Here is a 23,828-nt window from a genome sequence, read left to right as displayed (position 1 = left end):
CCCAGCTAATTTTTGTATTTTTAGTAGAGATGAGGTTTCACCATGTTGATCAGGCTGGTCTAACTCCTGACCTCAGGTAATCCACACACCTCGGCCTCCCAAAGTGCTGGGATTACAGGCGTGAGCCACCGCACTGGCCTATTGTTGTTTTTGAGACAGGGTCTTGCTCTGTCTCCCAGGCTGGACTGCAGTGGTGTGATCTCGGCTCACTGCAGCCTGAACTGCCCAGGCTCAGGCGATCCTCCCATCTCAGCCTCCTGAGTAGCTGGGACTATAGGCACGTGCCACCACGCCAGGCTGATTTTTGTATTTTTTTTGTAGAGACAGGGTTTCGCCATGTTGCCCAGGCTGTTCTTGAGCTTCTGGGCTCAAGTAATCCTCCTCCCAGCCTCCGAAAGTGCTGGGATTCCGGGCGTGAGCCACTGCACCAGGTCCTAAGAGATTTCAATATTCACGTAGATACATCCTCCCCATACCCTGGCCTCTCACTTCCACGATCTCCTCTCCTCCAAAGACCTCTCATGGCCACACCCTGCTCCTTGTCATTACTAATAACTGCACCTCCTCTGTATTAGTTTGTTAGGGCTGTCATAACAAAGTACCACAGACTGGATGGCTTAGACAGCAGAAATATATTGTCACAGAAATGTAGCCTTCTTCTGGAGGCTAGAAGTCCAAGATCAAGGTGATGTCAGTGTTGGTTCCTTCTGAGGCTGTGAGACAGAACCTGTCTGTGCCTCTCACCCAGCTTCTGGTGGTTGCTGGCAATGCTTGGGGTTCCTTGGCTCATGGATGCATCACCCTGACCTCTGCTTTCATCTTCACATGGTGATATGGTTTGGCCATGTCCCCACCCAAATTTCATCTTGAATTGTAGTTTCCATAATCCCCATGTGTTGTGGGAAGGACCCAGCGGGAGGTAATTTAATTATAGGAGTGGGTAGCCTCATGCTATTCTTGTAACAGTGAGTGAGTTCTCACGAGATCTGATGGTTTTATAAGGGGTATTCCCCACTTTTGCTCAGCACTTCTCCTTCTACTGCCATGTGAAGAGGGACATGTTTGCTTCCCCTTCCACCATGATTGTAAGTTCCCTGAGTCAATTAAACCTCTTTCCTTGATAAAGTACCCATAGTTTAGGGCATGTATTTATTAGCAGCATGAGAATGGACTAATATACATGGTGTCTCCCTGTGTGCTTGTCCATCTGGCTTCAAGTTCCTCCTTTTTATAAAGACACCAGTCAAAATAGGAGTAGGGCCCACCCAAATGACCTCATTTTAACTTGACTACCTCTGTAAAGACCCTATTTCCAGATAAGGTCACATTCTGAGATACTGGGGGTAGGCCTCCACATCTTAGAGGGAGAGGGACACAATTCAACCCTTAACACCCCATTCCCATTCCCATTCTCTCAATGTCATGCTGCCCATCCCGTGACCACCACCTCATTTCTTCCCAACATCTTTCCAACTTATTCCCACTAGTACTCTACCTCCAAAATTCCTTTGATCCCACTGGGACCTACAATGTACTGTCCCTACTCCCCCATGCCTCCCTCTTTTACTGTTCCTTTTTCCCTTTTTATCCAATTTAAAGACCACTTGTAATCCCAGCTACTCAGGAGGCTGAGGCAGGAGGATTCCTTGAGCTCAGGAATTTGAGGCTGCAGTGAGCTGTAATCTCTCCACTGCATGTCAGCCTGGGTGATAGAGCAAGACACTGACTTCAAAAAAAAAAAAAAAAAAAATAGAATCACTCCCCTGCATACACCTTCAATTCCCCTGCTTCTTTCCCCCTCCTTTGTTGCACTCAATTAGTAAATGGCACCCCTGGCTAATTCACCTCACTGCATGGGAAGCATGGGCTGGAGAAGAAAACCAACACATTCATGTTAACCAGTCTCCCTTTAAATTCCTAATTACCTAAGGTGAACCCTTCATGCTGCCTGGTAATCCTACTACATTTCCCAGTCCATTCACTCTCTTGAGCTCCTAGATGACCACCCATACGTTCTCCTGTCTTCTCAAGCCTCCAACATCTTCTCCTGCCATCTTTCTCAGTTGATGATCTTGAATATTTCCTTGAGAAAATAAAAGCACCCAGGAGAGAGCTCCTATAGTTAGACACCATCACATATACCCAACTACCTGCTTCTGAGCATTCCTCCTTCCTGTACCTATGAATGATGAATGCTATTTAAAGCCACTTATGCACTGGAGCCCGACAATTCCCTCTTCTCTTTCCTGCGTCATCAGATTTTCTTTCTTTCTTCCTTTCTTTCCTTCCCTTCCTTCTTCCCTTCCCTTCCCCTTCCTTCCTTCCTTCCTTCTTTCTTTCTTTTTCTCTTTCTTTCTTTTCTTTCTTTCTCTCTCTCTCTTTCCTTCCTTCCTTCCTTCCCTTTCTTCCTTCCTTCCTTCTTTTCAGATGGAGTCTCGCTCTGTCGCCAGGCTGGAGTGCAGTGACACGATCTCGGCTCACTGCAACCTCCGTCTCCCAGGTTCAAGTGGTTCTCCTGCCTCAGCCTCCTGAGTAGCTGGGACTACAGGCATGTGCCACCACGTCTAGCTAATTTTTATATTTTTAGTAGAGAGGGGTTTCACCACGTTGACCAGGCTGTTCTCAAACTCTTGCCTTGTGATCTGCCCGCCTTGGCCTCCCAAAGTGCTGGGATTACAAGCGTGAGCCACTGCACCCGGCCCCAGATTTTCTCTAGTTTATCGTTCCAGTAAGTATAAGAATATGCTGTAATTTCTTTTTTTTTTTTTTAATTTTTAGATATGGGGGGTCTCACTATGCAGCCCAGGCTGAACTTGACTCCTGGGCTCAAGCAGTCCTCCTGTCTCAGCCTCCCAACTAGCTAGGACTACAGGCATGTGCCACTGGGCCTGTCTGGCTAACTTTTCCTATGTTTAAGAAACCCCCCCTTAGAGCCTGGGAGCAACAACACTCCAACAACAATGAACATACCCAGCTTCCAGATCTTTGTTTCTAAATATTCCCCACGAAAATAAAACAGGGCTCTTTGGAAAAATGCTTGATTCCAGTACTGGGTTGGGGAAAATCCAAGATGAATCTCGAGCATGTTATGGCAGAAAGTAAGTACGTCTTTGAAGAATGATGAAGATTTGTCAAAAAGACACAGAAGCCAGTTTGAAGGGGCTCCCACTGGCCAAATCATGGACAGTTTGAGCATTTGAGATATAAACCACTGAATAAAATAAGAAACCACAATTCTATACTGATTTAAATAAATGAACACATAAAAAGTTAAATAATTAAATATTTACATAGTTTCAGAGTACCTACCTACAACATAATTATTCATTATAAAGGGAAATAGTAAATGTGTGACGGAGAAACCTAGCAGACAGCAAGTAATGAAAATGAGCATTTTTAGTAATGAGACAAATCAATATCAACACCTGTAATCTTCCAAAATTTCAAAGTCCTGTAAGTTAGGAAAGACTGAGGAATCGTTCCAGATTGAAGGAAACTAAATAAACATGACAACTGAAAGCAATGTGTGACTTTAAACTGGCTAGAAAGGATATTATTCTAACAATTAGTGAAAGTTGACTGTGGTCTGAGGAGTAGAAAAGTTTTTTTATCAATATTAATTTCTGATTTTGATGATGGTATGGTATTGGGGAAGATAAGAAAGTGTCCTTGTTTGTAGTAAACAAACCTGAAGTGTTTGGGGTGATAAAACATCATGTTAGCAACCTACTCTTAAATAGTTTAGGTGAAAGATCGGGACGCCTATAATGCCAGCTACTCAAGAGGTGGTGGCGGGTGCTTATAGTGCCAGCTACTCAAGAGGCTGAGGCAGGAGAATCACTTGAACCCAGGAGGCGGAGGTTTCAGTGAGCCGAGATCACACCACTGCACTCCAGCCTAGGTGACAGAGTGAGACTCTGTTAAAAAAAAAAAAATAATAAAAAAGATAGTTTAAGAGAGGAAAAAACTTTGTACTGTATTTGAAACATTTGTGTATGAAATAGTTTCAAAAATAAAAACTTTAAAATGTTAAAAGTCTAAGTCTAATTTCTTGACCCCCATCTCCTCTCCCACTCTCTTCTACCCTACTTACTTGTCCCTAAAGAAGGCGTCTAGGCTGGGCACAGTGGGTCACGCCTGTAATCCAAGCACTTTGGGAGGCTGAGGTGAGTGGATCACCTGAGGTCAGGAGTTCAAGACCAGCCTGGCCAACATGGTGAAACCCCATCTCTACTAAAAATACAAAAATTAGCCAGGTGTGGTGGCACGTGCCTGTACTGTAGTCCCAGCTATTCAGGAGGCTGAGGCACGACAATTGCTTGAACTCAGGAGACGGAGGTTGCAGTGAGCTGAGATCGTGACACTGCACTCCAGCCTGGGCAACAGAGCAAGACGCCACCTCAAAAAAAAAAAAAGATGGCGTCTAAGGAAAACAAGATCACGATGGCCTTGAAACTTGAACTCTTAAACTCAAGAGATTCTCCCACCTCACCTTCCTGAGTAGCTGGTGGGGGACTCATAGGCATGTGCCTTTTTCTTCCCTATATCTTAAAAGAATTTTCTGTTTCTTAAATTATTTGTTTTTATTTTTTTAGAGACAGGGTCTCTCTTTGTCGCCCAGGCTGGAGAGTGCAGTGGTGTGATCATAGCTCACTGCTGCCTCCAATTCCTGGGCTCAATGATCTTCCCTCCTCAGCCTCATGAGTAGCTATAGGGATGTGCCACAATGCTGAAAAAGAGCTGTCTATACTCCAGTTCTTCCTTTCCCATTTGCTCTTCACCCACTCAAAACAGCTTTCACTTCCATCACTGTTCCTGTTAAGGTCACCAGTGACCTCTGTGCTGCTAAATCCAAAAGGTAATTTTCTTTTTTTTTCTTTGAGACAGGGTCTCACTCTGTCATCTACCCAGGAATGAAGTGGCACAATCATAGCTCCCTGCATCCTCGACCTCCTGGGCTCAAGTGATCATCCTGCCTCAGCCTCCCAAAGCACTAGAACTAAAAGGTGTGTGCCACAACGCCTGGCTCAAAAGGCAATTTTCAATCCTCTTTTTGCCAGACACATCAGCAGAAGTGACAGCTGATTATTTAATCCTTCTTGAAACATTTTCTTCACTTACATGCCAAGACCCCACATTCTCCCAGGACCACCCTGCAGCCTCCTTTGCCATTTCCTTCTCGTTTCCTCTGACCTCTAAAGAATGGAGTATGCTAGGGGTCAGGACCCAGACTTTTCCTCTTCTCACTTCTTTGGTGATCTCATCCAGTCCTCTGGCTTTAAATAACATCCACATGCTGATGACTTACTAATTTATGCCTCCAGCCAGGCCTCTTTTCTAAACTCTGGACTTCTATAACCCAACTGCTTACTCCACATTTTCCCTTGGATGTTATCCAACAGGCATCTCAAATTTAACATGGCCAACACTTAACTCCTGACCTTCCTTCCCCGCCGACATCTGCTCTAGCCAGTCTTCCCCATATCAGTGAATGGCACCCTTCCATTTGCTCCAAAACTCTTAGAGTTATCCTTGACTCTTCTTTCCTCACATCAATTACGTTAGCAAATCCTGTCATCCTGACTGTCTCCGCTTGGTCCAGGTCACCAGCATCTCTCAATGAGGTTCCTGAAGAGGCCTCCTTACCGGCTCCTGCTTCTGTGTCAGCCCTCTACAGTCTCTTCTCATCACTCTCCACTGCTTCCCCATTTCACTTTGAGTGAAAGCCAAAGCTGTCCCGACACTGACGCAAAACCCCACATGATCTCTTCTACCAAATTGGCTAACAGGAAGTTTGATACAATCAATGATATGGAAGAAGTGGGGAGACAGTTCAACTTGTATGTTGCTTGTGGGAGTGTAACTTATGAATGTCTATTAAAAAACAAAGTTAAGGCCAGGGCAGTGGCTCATGCCTCTAATCCCAACACTTTGGGAGGCCAAGGCGAGTGAATCACTTGAGCCCAGGAGTTCAAGACCAGCCTGGGCAACATAGCAAAACCCATCTCTACAAAAAATACAAAAGTTGACTGGGTGTGGTGGTGCATGCCTAGGTCCCAGCTACTGGGGAGGCTGAGGTGGGATGACCAATTGAACCAGGGAGGTGGAGGTTGCAGTGAGCTGAGATGGCGCCACTACATGCAAGCCTGGGTGACAGTGAGACACTGTCTTAAAAAACAAAAACCTAAGCATACTCTATGACTCAGCAATTCCATTTATAGAAATTTATTTATTTATTTTAGAGACAGGCTCTTACCCTGTTCCTCAGGCTGGAGTGCAGTGGTAGGAAAATAGCTTGCTGTAGCCTCAAACTTCTGGGCTCAAGGGATCCTCCTGCCTCAGCCTCCCAAGTAGCTAGGACTACAGGCATGTGCCACCACATCTGGCTAATTTTTGTAGGTTTTGTAGAGATGGGGTCTCACTATGTTGCCCAGGCTGGTCTCAAACTCCCGGCCTCAAGCAATTCTTTCCGCCTTGGCCTTTCAAAGTGCTAAAATTACTGGCATGAGCTACTATACCTGGAGAATATAGGAATTTATCTTATGGAAATATACAAGTGGCCAAAGACACATATGGAATGTTCACTGCAGTGTTGTCATGACAAAACAAATAAATAAAGTATGTCTATACAATGAAGTATGATGTACAAAAGTGGAGATTCATGGGTTTTGGAAAAATCTCCAAGATATATTATTGAGTGCTAAAGGGAAGATCAGTAACTACAGGATAATCTCATTGTCTAATAAAAGGTAAACATAAATATGCTTGTATATATGTGGATTTTAAAAACATCTGAAAGGGGCCAGGAACAGTGGCTCATGCCTGTAACCCCAGCACTTTGGGAGGCTGAGACTGGCAGATCACATGAGGCCAGGAGTTTGAGACCAGCCTGGGCAACATGGCGAAACCCTGTCTCTACTAAAAATACAAAAATTAGCTGGGCGTGGTGGTGCATGTCTGTAATACCAGCTACTCAGGAGGCTGAGGCATGAGAATCACTTGAACCTGAGAGGCAGAGGTTGCACTGAGCCGAGATCCCGCCACTGCACTCCAGCCTAAGCGACACAGCGAGACTGTCTCAAAAATCAATCAATAAATAAAAATAAATAAAAACATCCGAAAGGATAACCAATTAACTCAGGTTGCTTGTGGAATGAAACTGAGGGTGCAGTATGAAGGGGATTTTTCCTTTTTTCTGTTTTTTATTAAATTATTTTTAATTTTTAGAGACAAGGTCTTGCTTTGTTGCCCAGGCTGAAATGTAGTCGGATGCTAATAGCTCACTACAGCCTCAAATTCCTGGGTTCATGCAATCATCCCACCTCAGCTTCCCAAGTATGTAGGACTACAGGCTCACACCACCATGCCCAGCTAATTTTTTACTTATTTTTTGAGACAGGGTCTCACTCTGTCACCCAGGCTGACTGCAGTGACATGATCATCGCTCACTGCAGGCTCCAATCACTCAGGCTTAAGCCATCCTCCCACCTCAGCCTCTTAAGTAGCTGGGACTACAGGTGTATACCAACATGCCTGGGTAATTTTCGATTTTTTTTTTTTTAAACAGAGTCTTGCTCTGTTGCCCAGGCTGGAGTGCAGTGGTGCGATCTCAGCGCACTGCAATCTCCGCCTCCTGGGTTCAAGCGATTCTCTCCCAAGTAGATGGGATTATAGGCATGCGCCACCACGCCCAGCTAATTTTTGTATTTGTAGTAGAGATGGGGTTTCACCATGTTGGCCAGGCTGATCTCAAACTCCTGACCTTAAGTCATCTGCCCGCCTTGGCCTCTCAAAGTGCTTGGGATTACAGGCATGAGCCACAGCCTTGGCCTAATTTTCTATTTTTTTGTAGAGACATGGTCTCACTATGTAGCTCAGGCTGGTCTCAAACTCCTGGGTGCAAGTGATCTTCCTCCCTTGGCTCCCCAAAGTGCTGGGATTACAGGTGTGAGCCATCATGCCCAGCCCCTTTTTTTCCTTGTATAACATTCCATTTCTTTTCCTTTTCCTTTTTTTTTTTTTGAGATGGAATCTCACTCTGTTGCCCAGGCTGGAGTGCAGTGGCGTGATCTCGGCTCACTGCAATCTCTGCCTCCAGGTTCAAGCAATTCTCCAGCCTCAGCCTCCTGAGTAGCTGGGATTACAGGCGCATGCCAACACGCCCGGCTAATTTTTTTTTTGTTTTTTTTGATTTTTAGTAGAGACAGGGTTTCACCATGTTGGTCAGGGTGGTTTCAAACTCCTGACCTCATGATCCACCCACCTCGGCCTCCCAAAGTGCTGGGATTACAGGAGTGAGCCACCGCGCCCGGCCTAATTTCTTTTCAATTTTTTTTCTTTTCTTTTCTTTTCTTTTTTTTTTTTTTTTGAGATGGAGTCTCGCTCTGTTGCCAGGCTGGAGTGCAGTGGCATGATCTCGGCTCACCGTAACCTCTGCCTCCCGGGTTCAAGTGATTCTCCTGCCTCAGCCTCCCAAGTAGCTGGGACTACAGGCGTGCGTAAGCACACCCGGCTAATTTTTGTATTTTTAGTAGAGACGGGGTTTCACTGTGTTGGCCAGGATGGTCTTGATCTCCTGACCTCGTGACCCACCTGCCTGGGCCTCCCAAAGTGCTGGGATTACAGGTGTGAGCCACAGTGCCCAGCCTCTTTTCAATTTTTTTTTTTTTTTTTTTTGAGACAGAGTCTTGCTCTGTCACCCAGGCTGCAGTGCAGTGGCGTGGTCTTGGCTCACTGTCAGCTCTGCCTCCCGAGTTCACACCATTCTCCTGCCTCAGCCTCCCAAGTAGCTCGGATTACAGGTGCCGACCACCACGCCCAGCTAACTTTTTGTATTTTTAGTAGAGACGGGGTTTCACCATATTAGCCAGGATGGTCTCGATCTCCTGACCTCGTGATCCACCCGCCTCAGCCTCCCAAAGTGCTGGGATTACAGGCGTGAGCCACCTCACCGGCCTGTTTTCAATTTCTGACACTTTATAATTGTATATACTTATAGGGTACAATGTGATGTTTCTGCATACATGGATACATTGTATAGTGATCAAATCAGGGTATTTAGGACAGCCATCTCATTATGAATTTATAATTTTTTTGTGGTGAGAACATTCAAAACCCTCTCTTCTATTTTATAATATACCATACCTTCTTGTTAACCATTGTCACTCTACTGTGCAATAGAACACCAGAACTTATTCCTCCTATCTAGTTTTGTACCTCCAAACAACCTCTCCTCAACCTCCTCTCCTCCACTGGCTCTGCAACCTCTGGTAACCACTCATCTGCTCTATACTTCCATAAGATCGGCTTTTTCTTTTTCTTTTTTTTAAGATTCCACGTATCAGTGAGATCATGTGGTATTTGTCTTTTTGTGTCTGACTTATTTCACTTAACATAATGTTCAGGTTCAAATAATTTGTTTCAAATGACAGGATATCATTCTTTCTCATTGCTGAATAGTATTCCACTGTGTAGATATACCACATTTTATCCATTCATCCATTGCTGGCATTTAGGTTGACTTCAATTCTTGGCTATTGTGAACAGTGCTGCAATAAACAAGGGAGTACAGATACCTCCATTTACCCACTGGTGGGATTGCTGGATCATATAGTGCTCTACTTTTAATTTTTTGAGGAACCTCCACAGTTTTCCTTAATAGAGGTACTAATTTACATTCCCACCAACAGTGTGTAAGGGTTCTATTTTCTCTACATCCTCACCAACACTTGTTTTCTTTTGTCTTTTTGATAAGAGCTATTCTAACTAGAGTGAGGTGGTATTTCATTGTGGTTTTGATTTGCATTTCCCTGATAATTAGTTATAACATTCAATTTCAATTCCTTTTTTTAAAAACCATGAACATATACTTTTTTTTTTTTTTTGAGACAGAGTTTTGCTTTTGTTGCCCAGTCTGGAGGGCAATGGTGCAATCTTGGTTCACTGCAACCTCCGCCTCCCAAGTTCAAGTGATTCTCCTGCCTCAGCCTCCCGAATAGCTGGGATTCCAGGCATGTGCCATCACGCCTGGCTAATTTTGTATTTTTTAGTAGAGATGGGGTTTCTCCATGTTGGTCAGGCTGGTTTCGAACTCCTGACCTCAGGTGATCCACCCGCCTTGGCCTCCTAAAGTGCTGGGATTACATGCATGAGCCATTGTGCCTGGGGAACATATACTTCTATAATTTCTATTCCTTTAACAATTAAAAACCTTTTAAGGGGCCAGACACGGTGGTTCACACCTGTAATCCCAGAACTTTGGGAGGCCGAGGTGGGCAGATCACGAGGTCAGGAGATTGAGACCATTCTGGCTAAGATGGTGAAACTCCACCTCTGCTAAAAATACAAAAAATTAGCCGGGTGTGGTGGCAGGAGCCTGTAGTCCCAGCTACTCAGGAGGCTGAGGCAGGAGAATGGCGTGAACCCAGGAGGCGGAGCTTGCAGTGAGCCAAGATCGCACCACTGCACTCCAGCCTGGGCGACAGAGTGAGACTCCGTCTCAAAAAAAAAAAAAAAAAAGTTAAAAAAAATTTTTTCCCGAGACTATAGAAATGCTCACCTGTATTAACTTCAAATTCATGTGGCCTTAAGTAACTTACTTATATGCTTGAACTAACTCACACAGGATTACAGAATGAGGGCATATATCTAGAGTTTGCTGCAGAGAATAATTGTTTTTCGTTTAAAACTTTTTTTTTTATTTTTTTGAGACAGAGTCTCTCTCTGTCACCCAGGCTGGAGTGCAGTGGCGTGATCTTGGCTCACTGCAACCTCCACCTCCTGAGTTCAAGCGATTCTTCTGCCTCAGCCTCTGGAGTAACTGGGACTACAGGCGCGTGCCACCACACCTGGCTAGTTTTTTGTATTTTTAGTAGAGACAGGGTTTCACTGTGTTAACCAGGATGGTATAGATCTCCTGACCTCGTGATCCACTGCGCCCGGCCTTAAAACTTTTTTTGATAAAGAAAACAAAACAGGTTGGATGCAGTGGCTCACACCTGTAATCCCAGAACTTGGAGAAGCCAGGAGTTTGAGACCAGCCTGGGCAACATAGTGAGACCCCATCTGTAAAAAAAAAAAAATTTTTTTTTAAAGAAAACAAAGCACACTATTTGTAGAAAAGCTAGAAAACGGTAAAGAAGGAAAAAAAAAAAAACCCACTGGCTACCCAGAGAAAACTTGAGTTAACATTTTTGGGACATTTCCTGCAAAAGGCAAAGTGCCCAGTGAAGTTGAACCTGAAGCCTTGTCATAATCTTTTGCTGATGCCTTGATGCCATTTTGGGGAATGGGGGAGGTGGCCTGGCAGTTTTGTCTTCCTTTGGAAAATCCAGCAGAATGGGTCTTGCACATTGGAAAGGCAAACATTCACCTATTATTCTTGGAGAAAACAGTGAATTTACCTGAATTCTGCAGGAAGATGTTGCAAACTGAGATATGAAGTGTTCTGCCTTAGTAAGGATCAAATGGTCTTTTAGCCTAATCTTTCTTTGAAGTGCAAGAAATTGATTCCCCAGGAGTGTCTTTAAACTCAACTGCATGTCCTCCTCCACAGAATCATTTTAGATAAAACACTGGGTCTGTGTGAAGGGCACACAATTATGTAGGCTGTGGGGTGACTCATCTGGGTCCAGGGTCTCTTAGCAGAATGCTGGGGGATTTAGGAAGTTTCCCACCATGGAACAGTTGGTAGGCAAGGGCTGCCTCCAGGCGTCAGGTGTGACTGATGCCACCTGCCCTGCCCTGGTCGGTCAGCCCACATTGCCCTGGAAACCAAGGTGACGGCTTGCATTTGCAAACACCAGAGAATAAAGCCTAGGCAGATGGATCAGATCCTGGTGGTAAGAATGCGGATGGACCCTCTGGTCTCAGCTTGAAAGAGGTGGAGTCCTCCATCAAACCTACTATGCCAAACTCCTTCCCCAAAAGGAAATAGGAGAAATATCCTGCAGGCAAACAATTCTGTTCTAACTAGGAAATGAGGTAATCTACCAAGTTCAAGCAGAGAAGAGGGCTTGAAAAACCAAGAAATAAAAAGTGGGAAGGAGGTAGACCTCTTGAAGCCCACCTGGCAAGAAGCAGATTTACAGCTTGGTAATATTATGCTTAAGCCCATAAAAGCAGAAAGGATAGGACAGTGGGATAGGAATCTGGAAGTAGAAGACAAGAGGTAAGAAAATTGGATACTGACTTAAAAAAAAAAAAAAAAACCCAGACATCTGACTTGACACTCTCCGTCTTGTTAATTTCTTCAATGATGATATTAACTAAGAAGGGGTAGGAAGAGAATTGGGGAAGGGGTAGGAAGAGGAGAATGCTGAGAAGAAAGTCTGGCTGATGGGACCAGCTCGTCTGGATTAACCTTCTAATCTTCTATAGAGGAGGAAAACCAAGGTCTGGAGAAGAGATGCAACTCTACTCAGAGTCTGCATGTCCCCCCCAGCCTGGGACACGTGGGGCCTGAGTGCATGTCCACAGCCATCTTCCCCAGCTCCCTCTCCAAGGGGCCACCCAGCCTCGCGCCATGCCCAAGCCCTGGCCCAGGAGAATCTCTCCGAGCCCAGATACCCTTCCGGGCCTAAGCAGGCCCTACTCTCCCAACCCTCAGTTACCTTCTGGGATGACTCCAGCCAGTTGCCCTGGTGAGGGGGCTGTGTCACAAGGGGGCCTGGGGTCCCTCAACCTGGCACCCATGCAGTGTCCCCCGACCTGGCCTGCCTGAGTCCTCCCACACAACAAGCCGAGTCAGGGGCAGGGAGGGGGCCTCCACATTTTATTAGGGATACGGCAGAAGCAGAGGCAGGAAGCAGAGCAGCCGCATTTTAAACAACACATAAATTAACCGCAGTGCGGGGCTGGGGGCTGGGGGCTGGGCCAGGCGCTTCAATATATAAAAACAACAACAAAAAAGACGGACGAATAGACCCCAAAGGCATGGGGCAGAGGAGGGCAGCACCATCCATACAGCAGGGAGGACCAGGGCAGAGAGAGAAGGCAACTTGTCCCCCTGGCCCCCAAACTCCACCAGCACGGGGGCCTCCAGGAGGGCCTCGCGAGGGCTTCGGGGCAGAGGAGCAGCCGGGTTGGGCAGAGATGGCACGGCTGGTGGGCAGGAAGCCCAGCACCACAAGATGGCTCAGCCTGAAGTAGGGACTGGGGGGCTGCGACACAGTGGCCTTTAACCCCCAGTCCCTTCAAGGAAGAGCCTTACTCTGGGTGAGAGAAGGGACCAAGGGCGGGGTCTCTCCCTGAGCTGAGCACGGTCATCTCATCCGCCATAGCAGTGGGTGGTGGGGTGTGCCAGGGACCCCCTTTTCACCTTCTTATCCACCTGCCTCCTTGGTCCCTTCAGGGAGGGGTCCCCGTCTCCGGGGGCTGGGCATGAAGAGAGCCGGTCCAGTCTGTGGTCCCCAGCTCCAGCGGGGCCGTGGCGTGGCGCAGCCCCTCAGCCCTGACTCCCACAGGAGGAGAGCGAGTCGTAGAGCGAGTCACTGAGAGACTCCGAGGTCTCCAGCCCTGGGGGGCCCCCGCTGGCCACTCTGCCTTCCTCGGCCATGTCCGAAGTGCTGGGGGTGCGGCTACCCCCGAAAGGTGGGCCCTGGGGTGTAGGGGACGGGCGGCTGGGCTCCTGGCTTCGCTTCCGGTCCACGGGCAGGGCCTGGGAAAGGAGGGGCAGCTCGGGAGGAAGCTCCTCTCCACCTTTCGGCCCAGCCTCAGAGGCACTGAGCTCTGAGGGGCGTCTGTGCACCTGATGGGGGGCTGCTCCAGAGGGGGCCCAAGGTGGGGTATACTTCAGAGGAAACAGGCTGGAGGTACAACTGAGAACAGTCCTACAAGGTTCTGGGGAGGGACAGAAACCTTTCCCCACGAGAGAAGTGCAAGGAGGGCAGTGGGGAGGGCCGCTCACAGGGCATCCCAGGGGTCCTCCTCCCAGAGGGTGCAGCACTGAGACTGTGCGACACACAGGCCGTACCTCACTGGAGAAACTGGTCTCCCCACATCACTCCCTCCTGCTCCCGAGTCCTTTCCCTTTCCTCTGCTGCAATTCTCACCATGGGGGTCCTGGGCAGCCCCTCCAATTGTCGGGGTGGGCACATGAAAGGGTCCGAGGAGCTGCCGGCTGCCCTAGTATTGGGGAAGGTCCAGTTCTTGGCCAGCTGGACAGGAGGGGTGGGGCCTGGGTCTTCACAGGGATCTGTCCAGGAACAAAGGGAAGGTGGATGGAGCTGCCTGGGCAGCTCCAGGATGCCCAGGGGCATCCCACCCTCCCACCTGGACACTCACCATCAGGACAGGTCTCATGGCCCCGGTGGCCCGGAGCAGCGGGTAGCAGTGCAGGGAAGGCTGGCATGCTGGGGTGCCGCCCACTCACCAGCAGCTCCTCTATGCCTGGCACCTCCCGCTCCAGTGTGTGGGCGCGGCGGGGGACTTTGGTAAGGGGTGGGGGCCGAGCTGGGGGTACCCCAGGTTGGGGATCCAGCCGCGGTGGCTTGGTCTTAGGAAGATTCTTGCTGGGGGTCCCACTGCTACCATGGTCTGGGGGTGGGAAGGTCCCAATGCCACTGTCCAAGGTTCGAGTCAAGGAGCCACAGGCTGGGGAGGGGAGGGCCCGTTAAGAGTGTGAGGCTGGGCTCAGTCCCCGGCCTGCCTCCACTTCCCGCCAAGCCCAGGCTCCACCCTTACTCAGGGCCCCTCCTGGCCCAACAGGCTCATTCCACAGCACCTGTCCACCAACCCCACCTGCCCTGGGCTTGGGGAAGGGGTGTAGATGGGGTGAGTACCCTGAGGGCAGGGAAGGATTTGTTCCTGTGTAGCTCCAGTGCCCACCTGGTGCTTGGCACCAAGATGGCACACAGAGCCTGGCACCTGCTGCGGGGACGGGAAGAAGTAAAGTGGGAAGAAGTGGGTAGGGGGGTGGGGGCAGGCCCATCCTCAGCCCCTGACCCTGCTGACCTGTGAAGTGTGAGGTGGGCACTGGCTCGGCCAGGCTGTCCTCCGAGGGCATCTCTTCCCGCCTCCCTGGCTCGCTGCTCGGCTGTGTGGGGTACAGGAGACCTCATAGTCCATTCCTCCCCCCTCCACACCCCTCCCCATGCCTCTAGAGGGTGGGAATGTGTCTGTAAACATATGGGAGTATGAGGATTAGGGCCCAGGAGTATGGATCTGAGAGCCCCTGCAGACTGGGAAGCCCCTCTCCCCTCCCCAGTCTCCCCGTAGAGACTGTGAGTGCATCCAGCACTCATGGTCTTGGGGAAGGGGAACCCTCTAGGGGGTAAGAGACCTGGCAGGGCCAGAGAGCCAGGCCCTCCACCCAGTCCCTACCCCAAGAACTTACCTTTCCAGGAGGTTTTCCGCAGCCCTGAAGAGGGCCCACCAGGCCATTCCGGGGCCCACAGGCTGGCCAGGGGCTCTTGGGGTCAGAAGACACTGGCTGGAAATCCCCGTACTCAGGCTTGGGCTCCCGCCAGCTCTTGGATGGCAGCTCCTTGCCATCCACCCTATGGGCAACAGTGCAGATATAGGTGAGGGTGGTCTTGCCTGCCCAGACATTCCAGCCTTGCACCTGCCAATGGTGCTGGGCTTAGGGAGGCACTTCCTGCCATCCACCCCCGGGGAAGGGGACATGTCGCTAGTGATTGTTCCCAACACCCTTCTTGACACTGGCAACAGGCAAGGACCTCAGGGAACCCCAGAGGAACAGAGGGCAGGGGAGAAGATGGGAGAACTCCCTGAAAGTTATCCAGGGTCAAGCCTAGAGACTGCTTGATGGTGATTCCAGGTAGACTGGAAGACCCGGTCACATCCTGGTCCATGAACGACACACTCCACCTGCTCTAGCTGAACTTCTGAGCACACCTGCGGTCCAAACCACGCACCCTACCTGGGGCCCAATTCCTGCAGACTTTCTGCCTCATGTGGCCCAGACAGAGCAACCCCAAGATGGGTGGATCCCTTCTTTAAACCACAACTCCTGTTGTGGCAGATGTCAAAGGGCAAGATGGGAAGAGGACTCCCCTTGTCCCTTTCCTGAGGGAGACCTTTATCAGCCCATAGTTAGGCTCTAGCCTTCACTTAACTATCACATTGCAGGCTGCCTCATCTGGTATGGAGACCATCCAGGAAGATGTGGACTGTTAACTCTTCTCAAATGAGAAGCCAGCAATGAGGCCAAGCCCCTGATCTTTCCTCCAGGCCAAGTCACTGACCCCCCCCCTCCCCCAGCTGCTTTGGTGGCCTTCTATCCCTTTTGACCTCTGGGAAGCCCCAGCTCCCAGGAAAAGCAGGCCTAGCTCCAGACGCAGGTGTGCCCACGAAGGGAAAAGTGCCCCAAGCCCACCAAGCCCCTGTTGACTGATCCCAGGACCTCACCTGTTTAGCAGCTGCTGCATGAAGGTGTCTGCACCTTGGTACATGCCAGCCAGCTGGCCCTGCACCTGCCCCAGCCCCGTGTTGGGCCCTGGGGCTGGGCCACCAGGCCGTGGCCGGGCCCGGCTGCTTAGGTAGGCCTTCTCCTCTTCCAGTGCCCGACGCAGGTCTTCCGCCTTGGCCATCAGCTTGGAGATGTTGAGGCTCTCGGCCTCCAGCTTCCGGGCTTCCATCTTGACTTCCCTCCGGAGCGGGGAGCCCCCGCCAGCCCCCTCCTTGTTCTTGGTGGCCTCCGTGCGGCGGTTCAGCGCTGGCAGCTTGCTCTTCTTAAGGCCGAACCAGCTGGCGATGCTGCTGGTGTTGCGGTGCTTGACCTCGGCGCCGGGGGCTCGCTCCTGGCCCTGGAGCCGCAGCACGTTCTCCTCAATGCCCTTCATCACCTTCTCCTCGATGGCTGAGTGTGGGGCCAGCCCCTCAGGGCCCTGACTTCGGTCAGTGGGGCCAGGTACTAGGGGTGTGGACTGGGCCGTGGTACTACCACAGTCTGCCCAGGGAGGGCCCTTCCCTTTGTCAGGCTTGGGGGACTCCTTGGTGACTAGGGGAGCCCCAGGTCGAGGCACCACCTTGGTTGGTGACTTGGAAGGGAGCTTGGTGGGGCTGCTGTGAGGGCTCTTATTGGGCTTGCCCAGGCTTGGGGCTGAGGTTGGCACTTTGGCAGGGGTACGGGGTACCTGGGGGCACAGGGCCCCTGCCAGCCGGCTCTTGGCCAGCTCCACTTTGGTGAGGCAGCTCCTTGGTGAGACAGGCTCCAGGTCCACCCGGGCCCCCATGGAGTGAGAGGAGTAGACTCGGGCCCCGGGATCCCCCATAAGTCCAGGTTCCTGCTGCTTCAGGCTGTTTGTGCCCAAGGCCACTGCCCCCCGTATCCCCCCCTTGGCTTCTAGCTGCTCCGGTGGCCTGTGGATGGAGGGCACCATGTCTCCAGCACTCTCCCCTGACTTCCCAGGTCCCCGGGTCTTTTCGGTGCCAGGCCTGGCTGGCACCCCATTCTTCTCTGGGCCCAGGGCCCCCTCGGGGCCTGTCTTCAGCTTCCCCAGGGCCGCCAGTCTGTCCCGCAGAGGTGTGCTGCCAGGATCCCCAGGTCGCCGTCCTGACCCCTGGCTGGGCTTCTTGGATGAGTTGCCTGGGGTCCTGCGGCCGGGATGAGGAGACTCCGAGCCTGCCTTGTCCAAACTCTTCTCCTGGGGGCTCCCATAGGGGTACGATTCTGGGAGGCAAGGACTGGGGGGGACTCCAGGGCTTCTGAGGACCTCAGGGGCCTGTGGTACCTCCAGAGTTAGCTGTGGGTAGGTGGGCACCTGCAGTGGGGATGGCGGTGGCTCTGGGGAAGGCCCCCTAAAGGTGCTCCGAGAAAGGTCCAGAATGTTCTCATAGCAGGGAGACACCACTGGGCCTGGGGACAGCGTGGTGGACAAGGCTGACTGCGGGGGTCTGAGCTGTGTGGAGTCTGGGGTTGTGTAGCAGGGTGAAGGGCTGGTGGGCAGGCCTTGCGCCCCCTCTGGGGACAGCTCTCCTCCACCCAGACCCCTTCGGGCCAACAGTGGGGAGGGGCTGCCGTCTGAGCCACTGTTCCGACAGGGGATTCGCGAGTTCCGGGGGAGCTGGGGACTGAGCTGCGGGCCTCCTGGGCTGGGGCTCTTCTCCGAGGTTGGAGGCAGCTTTAGAAACTTGAGACCCCTAGCTGGAGAGGGCAGAAGGGGTCCCTGAGCTTCCCCAGGAGAAGGGGGGCCAATTTGGAGCTTGCTTTTCACCTGAGATGAGGAATGGGGGTGGCCAGGCCGAGAGCCCAGTGGGGCATCCCCAGCACCCATGAACATGCTAAGGAAGGGGAGGGGCCCCTGGCCCTCTGAGGTAGCACCGAAGCCTGGCCTGTGGGCCTCTGGGGTACCCCCACCCCAAGCTGACTTGGGGAGGCCTTTGGACTTAGACAGCTGTGGGGGCGCCTGGTCTGGGGAGGATGACTGCCCGGGACCTGGGTGGTCCCCATTGAGTGGGCCTGCAGCCCCGGCCAGGAAGGCCTGTAGGTAAGACTCTGTGTCCTCAAGGAGCTGGCCCAGGTTCAACTGTCTGCGGGCCAGGGCACCGAGCAGGGTGTCGGGGCTGGGTGCCTCATTGGGGTCACCTGCCTCATCAGAAGAGGAGGAGGAGCTGCTGCCTGGGGCACAGTTTGGGCCAGAGCTGGTGCCCTGGGCCTGAGGAGGTCCCCTGCTAGGACCCCAGGGCCGCCCAGTGTCCTCTTCCCCTCCCAGACCCCCCAAGAGGCGCTCCCAGTGCAGCAGGCCTCCCAGGTTGCCAGGGCCTAGCAGCAGGCAGGGCGCCCAGGGTGAGGGTTCAGGCTGAGGCGGGCCACACAGCTCGCCGTTGATGGGCTCTGGGGAGCCAGGCCCCTGGCCTGGAGGCTGCCAGGGGGTGGCAGGTGAGCAGAGAAGCAAGGGGTCAGTCTCTTCCAGGGCTCTCAGCACCTCCAGAATCTGGGCCTTCTTCCGAAGGAATGGGGATAGGGCATCCAGCGCTGGGGGTGGGGCGGCTGGGGGGCCTGGGCCTCCTGGCCTCAGCTGCTGCTCCCAACATACCTTAGGGGAGAGATGATGGCATGAGGAGGAGACCACACACAGCTGGGATCCAGTTCCAGGCCCAGGCCCTGGGCTGGCTTAACAGGGAATGCCAGGAACAGAGCTGGCCTGGTTGTGTCTGTGTCCCCAAAAGGAATTAACAGCAACTGGGATACGATGGTTCCGCTTCCTCAAGGGTTGCTCAACCCTGGTTACCCCAATTCTTCTTCCTGGCACACTTGGGGTTGGGCAGGCACCCTACATCCTTTTCTTGGTTGCCCCAGCCCCTACTCCCCACAGCCATTTGGATTAGCAGGGCTGACCACCTAAAACTCTGACCTCTGTGTTTGTCCCAGGGGAGGGAGGCCTGTCCATTTCTCGGGCCCAGAAAGAACACACAGACTCCAGAAGGGAGTGTGATGTGGCCAAGTCCTAAGTCAGTCACTATAGGCAAACCCAGGCTTCCTCAGGGAACACAGCTGACCCCGCTGACCTCATCCCCAGCAGAAAGGGGTTGGGGGTCATGCCATGCCCAGCCCTTTCTCAGGTGTAGCATAGTGTGGTATAGTGGGCAACCCATAGGCTCTGGAGTCAGCCTGTGTAGGCTCAAGTTCCAGTTCTACCTATTGATAGGGCCTTCAAGTTATTTGAGCTCTAAGCTGCTTCATTGTGTCATCTGTAAAATGGGATGATTATTACGTTAACCTCACTAAAGAAGACAAATGAGATCCAGGGTGTTCTACACAGTGCCTGGCATGCAGTAAGAGCTCAGTAAGTGTTAACCATGCCTCTTAATGCATTACTAATGCATTTGCTCACAGGGCCAGTGGCTAGGATTGGGGATCTGCTTTTCTTGGCATTCGGCTGCTCACACTTCCAGCCTGGACAAACGTCTGAGCACTGGGAAACAGCCCTTCTCCAGATATTTGCTAGGAAACATCAGTGGAGTACTGACCACAATACCTAGCCCTCCTACCTCTCTCTGCCCAGCACAGTGCCCCAGAGGCAGTGGGGCAGCCGGTCCCTCAGTGGAGCTCAGGGAGGGGGAGGCTGGTGGCTCTGATGGTGGCTGGAGTGGAGTGAGTGGGATCTGCAGAGGGAGAGGCAGAGTTAGCACAGTAGCTGTCTGACCCCAGCTCCCTACTCCCTCGCAAAGCCAGGCCTTCCCCTCTGAGTCCGCTCCTTCACGGAGGACTCCCAGACTCCCAGCCCCAAATGCAGCTCTTGCTGCTGCCCCACCCACCGGTAAGAGAAGCCTCGGGAGACCACAGCACAGGCAGATCTAGGGTCTCAGAGTGAGACTGGTCAGAGGGCTTTGGAGAAACATGAATGTCCCGAGCCCAGAGGGCCACAGCCAGTCTAACTCTGGGTGCCTTTCTTAGCTTCAGGCCTGCTTTACTTTTCTGTGGGGCTTCCTCTCCTCTCACAAAGAGGGTTACCGCAAAGGTCTCTTCCTGTTCTGACCACCTGGGATCTGAGGATCATAGGGACAGCTGAGATAAATGGTCTTAGATGGTCTTAGAAAAGAGATGGCAGGGAGTTATAATATTTCTGTCTCCCCTACCTGGTCTCATGTGGAACATCTACTCTGAGGACTGAAAAGGCAGGATTTAATCATTCTCAGTCCCTGAGAATGTAATTTCCTTCTCCTGGGCATCTTGTGGCTAGATATAAGTCAGCTTTAACTCCTCCCTCTCCCTCATTCTTCACAGCCTTTAAACCCTGTCTCTGCAGCGCCCCTCAAGGCCCCCTGCCCCACAACCTATGGCCAGCTGCAGCAGCGCCTCCAGCCCAGTTCTTCCTGCCTCTGGCCTGCACTGCTCAGCATCTCATTCAGTCTCCTTGACCTGGTTTGGTGGTCTTTCAATCTCCTGTGCACAAGAGAACCTCAAGCATCTTTTTTTTTCTTTAAACTATAAACTCTAACAATGAGATGAGTTTTTTTTTTTTTGAGACAGGGTTTTGCCTCTGTCACTCAGGCTGGAATGCAGTGGCATGACTGTAGCTCACTGCAGCCTAGATCCCCTGGGCTCAAGCAATCCTCCTGCCTCAGCCTCCCGAGTAGCTAGGACTACAGGCACGTGTCACCATGCCTGGCTAATTAAAAAAAAATTTTTTTTTTGTACAGATGGTGTCTTGCTATGTTGCCTAGGCTGGTCTTGAACTCCTGGGCCCAAGTGATTCTCCCTCTTCAGCCTCCCAAAATGTTGGGATTATAGGTGTGAGCTACCGTGCTTGGCCTCATTTTCTTTTCTAAAGCATTTTTGTGCTCAAAAGCCTCCTATGCCTGCCCATTGCCCATGGAAACAAGTGTGAACTCCTCTGCAGGCATTCCGGGCCTGGCTGGCCAGCTGTTCCCATGCCACCGTCTCCACCTTGCTGTCTCCCTCACTGTCCCTTCACACGTACTTTGCTCCAGCCAAGCTGCACAGCTTGCTGCTCTCTGGGCTTCCCTGCCCTTGGATCTTTGCTCATGCTGTTCTTTCCACAGGGAATCCCTCTGCCCCAGTCCCCATTCCACTCTTAAAATCTCCCATCCGGCCGGGCATGGTGGCTCATGCCTGTAATCCCAGCACTTTGGGAGGCAGAGGCGGGTGGGTCACCTGATGTCAGGAGTTCGAGACCAGCCTGACCAACATGGAGAAATCCCGTCTCTACTAAAAATAGAAAATTAGCTGGACATGGTGGCGCATGCCTATAATCCCAGCTACTCGGGAGGCTGAGACAGAAGAATCGCTTGAACCTGGGAGGCAGAGGTTGCGGTGAGCCGAGATCGCGCCATTGCACTCCAGCCTGGGCAACAAGAGTGAAACTCCATCTCAAAAAAATCTTCCATCCATCCATTAAGGCCCAGTTCCACTGTTATTTCCATCCTTCTCTGATGGCCTCCCCACACTGTCCCCTGGGTTCTTTGACGGCACTGTCACACTCTGCCTTGTGGCATGGCGTCTCTACCTCCCTGAGCTCCCAACAGTCCCAGGGTTCTGGGCTCCTGTCGGCCTGCAGAGGCCTCAGCCCTTAGACAGGGCCTTGTGATGCAGTCCAATTCCATACGTGTTGTCAAAGGCACTGCTCACAGTAAGAGCTTAATTGGCATTTGTGCAAAGGGGCTTTCACCCTAGCAAAGCACAAGCTGGGAATCACATCATAAACAGCTGCCACTGACTGACTATCTACTGTGGGCCAAGCGCGACATATCATCTCATTGAATCTTCACATCAACTGCAATATGGGTATTTTTATCCTTATCTGTAAAGAAAAAACTATAGTCTGTAAACCTTAGTAATTTGCCCCAGGTCACACAGCTAAGAAGTAGCTAAGTTAGGGATCCAACCCAAGTTTATCCGAGGCCAAGCTTCGTGCTCTTTCCATTATGTCATGTTACCTCTGGGGAAGATAAATCTATTGGCCCAAACCCCACGAGGTTCCAGAATTCATTTAGGTAAAAAGTAAATGATTTAAGGACACTCGACCCCTCTGTTATCAGCAGTCATTGAGAAGAGTGTGCTGGGGTGGGGTGAGCTGCTGTGGTTGGGCCTCCGGGGATTCCAGGGTGAACCCTGCCACAGGGACAGATCTAGGGCAAGGAGAACTGCAGAGTCACTGCTGTGGACTCTGACCCAGCTCTGTGCCAACCTGGCGAGACGGGGGCTCCAGAGTGGCCATGGTGACAAGGGGCCGCCTCTGCAAGGGCCAAGCTACCAGTGAGCGGAGGGGCTGCCTGCTCAGGGGCTGGGGGCCAAGAGCTGCCCAGTTTGCCTCAGACAGACACAAACACGCACACCCCCCTCCCCCATACACACACACAGAAAAGTGCTTCTCTTCTTGTCAAAGTGAGGGGAAGGGGCTGGCTAACCTCAGAAACAACCTGCTGCTCACCTCAGGCATCTGGAGCTGCTCCTGATCCTCCCACCCCCATGTCTTACCCCATCCGTGGGGGTTCCTCACAGAGTAACCTCAAGTGACACCTTAACTCAGCCCAGGAGTCACCCCCAATAGCCTCCTGCTTCTCCTGGGGAAGGGAGGTGTCAGGGCTCCCAGCAGAGACTGTGAACAGTTATCAGAACCGAAATGTCTTTCCTGACCTCTCTGTGACACCATACCCTAGGCTGCCTTACACCCAGCCCTACCTCTGTGCCCGGCCAAGAAGAGGCTGTGTCAGTGGCCAAACAAGCCTCTTGGAAGCTTGAAATAATTGCATCTGCAGACTCCACCCATCTCCCCACCCGAGGCAGGAGCAAGTGCAAAGCTCTGTCAACAAGAAGGGACACCCTCCCGCTGGTGGGGAGCACTGGGAGGAGGGAACGGCCAAACCCAGGGGACTTGGGTAGTTTCCATACCCCCAGAATGGAAGGTGGACAGCTGATGGCCTGCTTCCCTAGGGGCATGTGAGAAGACGGTGATGGGGCCGATGGAGCCGAGGAGGCAGGAGGCAGTGCGATGGGAGTGAAAGGAGCGCAGATGCCTACCTGAGGAAGTGAGCCTGTTGTGAGCTGGAGTTTCTGCTGAAACAGGGCACTCAGCATCTGGTTCTGCCGTTCCAGGTCAAACACTCTCTTCTTCAGCTTGATGCACTCCTCTCGCAGGTCCTGCCGCCCACCCCGGGAGGTGCAGGAAGAAGAGGTGAGGATGGTGGGAGAGTGTCACAGTGCTCTTCATCAGAGCAGCGGCATCTGTCTGGAGGCCCCAGGACCCTTCTGGGCACACCCTTCCGCTGCAACCTCCTTCTATGAGGAATCTAAGCCTGCCGATGTTGGTAGCTATAGCATCTTCTAGGGATGGTAAATTCTCTAAAGTTTATCACCCTGGTGGGAGGTAAATCCTATTCTCTTTGTTATCTTTCTCATCCCT

The 23,828-nt window shown here is 51.6% G+C and overlaps 1 protein-coding gene across 5 annotated transcripts in view; it reads right to left on the bottom strand.

Annotated features, from left to right (window-relative positions):
• Window positions 1-12,744: 12,744 nt before the first annotated feature.
• The window catches only part of NCKAP5L (NCK associated protein 5 like), a 37,471-nt gene continuing 26,387 nt past the window's right edge, over window positions 12,745-23,828 (bottom strand). For 3 of the 5 annotated variants that reach the window (XM_003825848.5, XM_034935916.3, XM_034935915.3), the window contains 8 exons: window positions 23,447-23,566; window positions 19,954-20,067; window positions 16,369-18,998; window positions 15,335-15,497; window positions 14,953-15,034; window positions 14,284-14,592; window positions 14,052-14,194; window positions 12,745-13,657 (listed from right to left, as the gene is read on the bottom strand). In XM_003825848.5, the coding sequence (XP_003825896.2) occupies window positions 13,445-13,657; window positions 14,052-14,194; window positions 14,284-14,592; window positions 14,953-15,034; window positions 15,335-15,497; window positions 16,369-18,998; window positions 19,954-20,067; window positions 23,447-23,566 (3,774 nt within the window). In that variant the 3' untranslated portion in view covers window positions 12,745-13,444. Of the gene's footprint in view, window positions 13,658-13,972; window positions 14,195-14,283; window positions 14,593-14,952; window positions 15,035-15,334; window positions 15,498-16,368; window positions 18,999-19,953; window positions 20,068-23,446; window positions 23,567-23,828 lie in introns of all 5 variants that reach the window. The other 2 variants (XM_008951190.4, XM_034935917.3) reach the window with 2 other exon arrangements.

This window comes from Pan paniscus, chromosome 10, assembly GCF_029289425.2.
Source record: "Pan paniscus chromosome 10, NHGRI_mPanPan1-v2.0_pri, whole genome shotgun sequence".
In the NCBI taxonomy this organism is placed as follows: Eukaryota; Metazoa; Chordata; class Mammalia; order Primates; family Hominidae; genus Pan; species Pan paniscus.
Note: the sequence above shows the minus strand (reverse complement) of the source record. Positions and strands in the feature narration are given on the sequence as shown.